Raw genomic sequence first — 588 nt, 5'->3', positions numbered from 1 at the left:
TCAAGGTGACTTCAGAGCTCCACCCAGGTTTCTTATCCTTTTCTGCAAGATGGATGACGAAGAGAGGGCTCTCATCATCTCCACCCTGACGATTTCCCAGGCGCACTCGCTGTATTCCTTCTGTTTCAGGTAGTCACGGATTCCCTGGAAGTACCTCATCACGGCCAGCACGGGGCCCATCCTTCCCTGGTCAGAGGCATCCTCTCCCTTCACCAGGCCCGGGCAAGCATCCAGGTCCTCCAGCTGTTGCATGAGTCCAGCGCGGAGCTGGTCCCGGATGGCCGTGTTCCAGGCAGCAGGGGAGTGCTCTGTCTGTAAGAGGTTGAAGCACTGCTTGAGCATCTCGTGGAGGACAGAGAGGGCCTGGTCCTTCTGGAACTGGCCGCGCTCCAGCATCTCCTGGGGAAGACCGAAGTCTTTTCTGTCCTGCAGACAGGAGCGAGGGGAGAGTCTGCTCATTTGCCGCAGGAGCCTGAGGTTCTGCCTGCCAACCGACACATGGTTCCAAGGCCGGTTACAGCCCAGAGATCCTCCAGGGCTGCAGCTGACCAGCACCAGGGCCATCAGTAGAGAGACCGCGAAAGCCAT

At 58.8% G+C, this 588-nt stretch overlaps 1 protein-coding gene across 1 annotated transcript; it reads right to left on the bottom strand.

The window, feature by feature from the left end:
* Positions 1 to 588, bottom strand: LOC145540814 (interferon tau-like). The gene has a single exon (XM_081576307.1). The coding sequence runs from the start codon at positions 586 to 588 to the stop codon at positions 1 to 3; it is 588 nt and encodes a 195-aa protein (XP_081432433.1).

The sequence above is a fragment of the Giraffa tippelskirchi genome, chromosome 1 (assembly GCF_054371585.1).
Source record: "Giraffa tippelskirchi isolate mGirTip1 chromosome 1, T2T-mGirTip1v1.2.pri, whole genome shotgun sequence".
In the NCBI taxonomy this organism is placed as follows: Eukaryota; Metazoa; Chordata; class Mammalia; order Artiodactyla; family Giraffidae; genus Giraffa; species Giraffa tippelskirchi.
Note: the sequence above shows the minus strand (reverse complement) of the source record. Positions and strands in the feature narration are given on the sequence as shown.

Bases quoted from the DNA above. Each gene is read 5' to 3' on its own strand.
- LOC145540814 (XM_081576307.1), bottom strand. From the start codon at position 588: ATGGCTTTCGCGGTCTCTCTACTGATGGCCCTGGTGCTGGTCAGCTGC.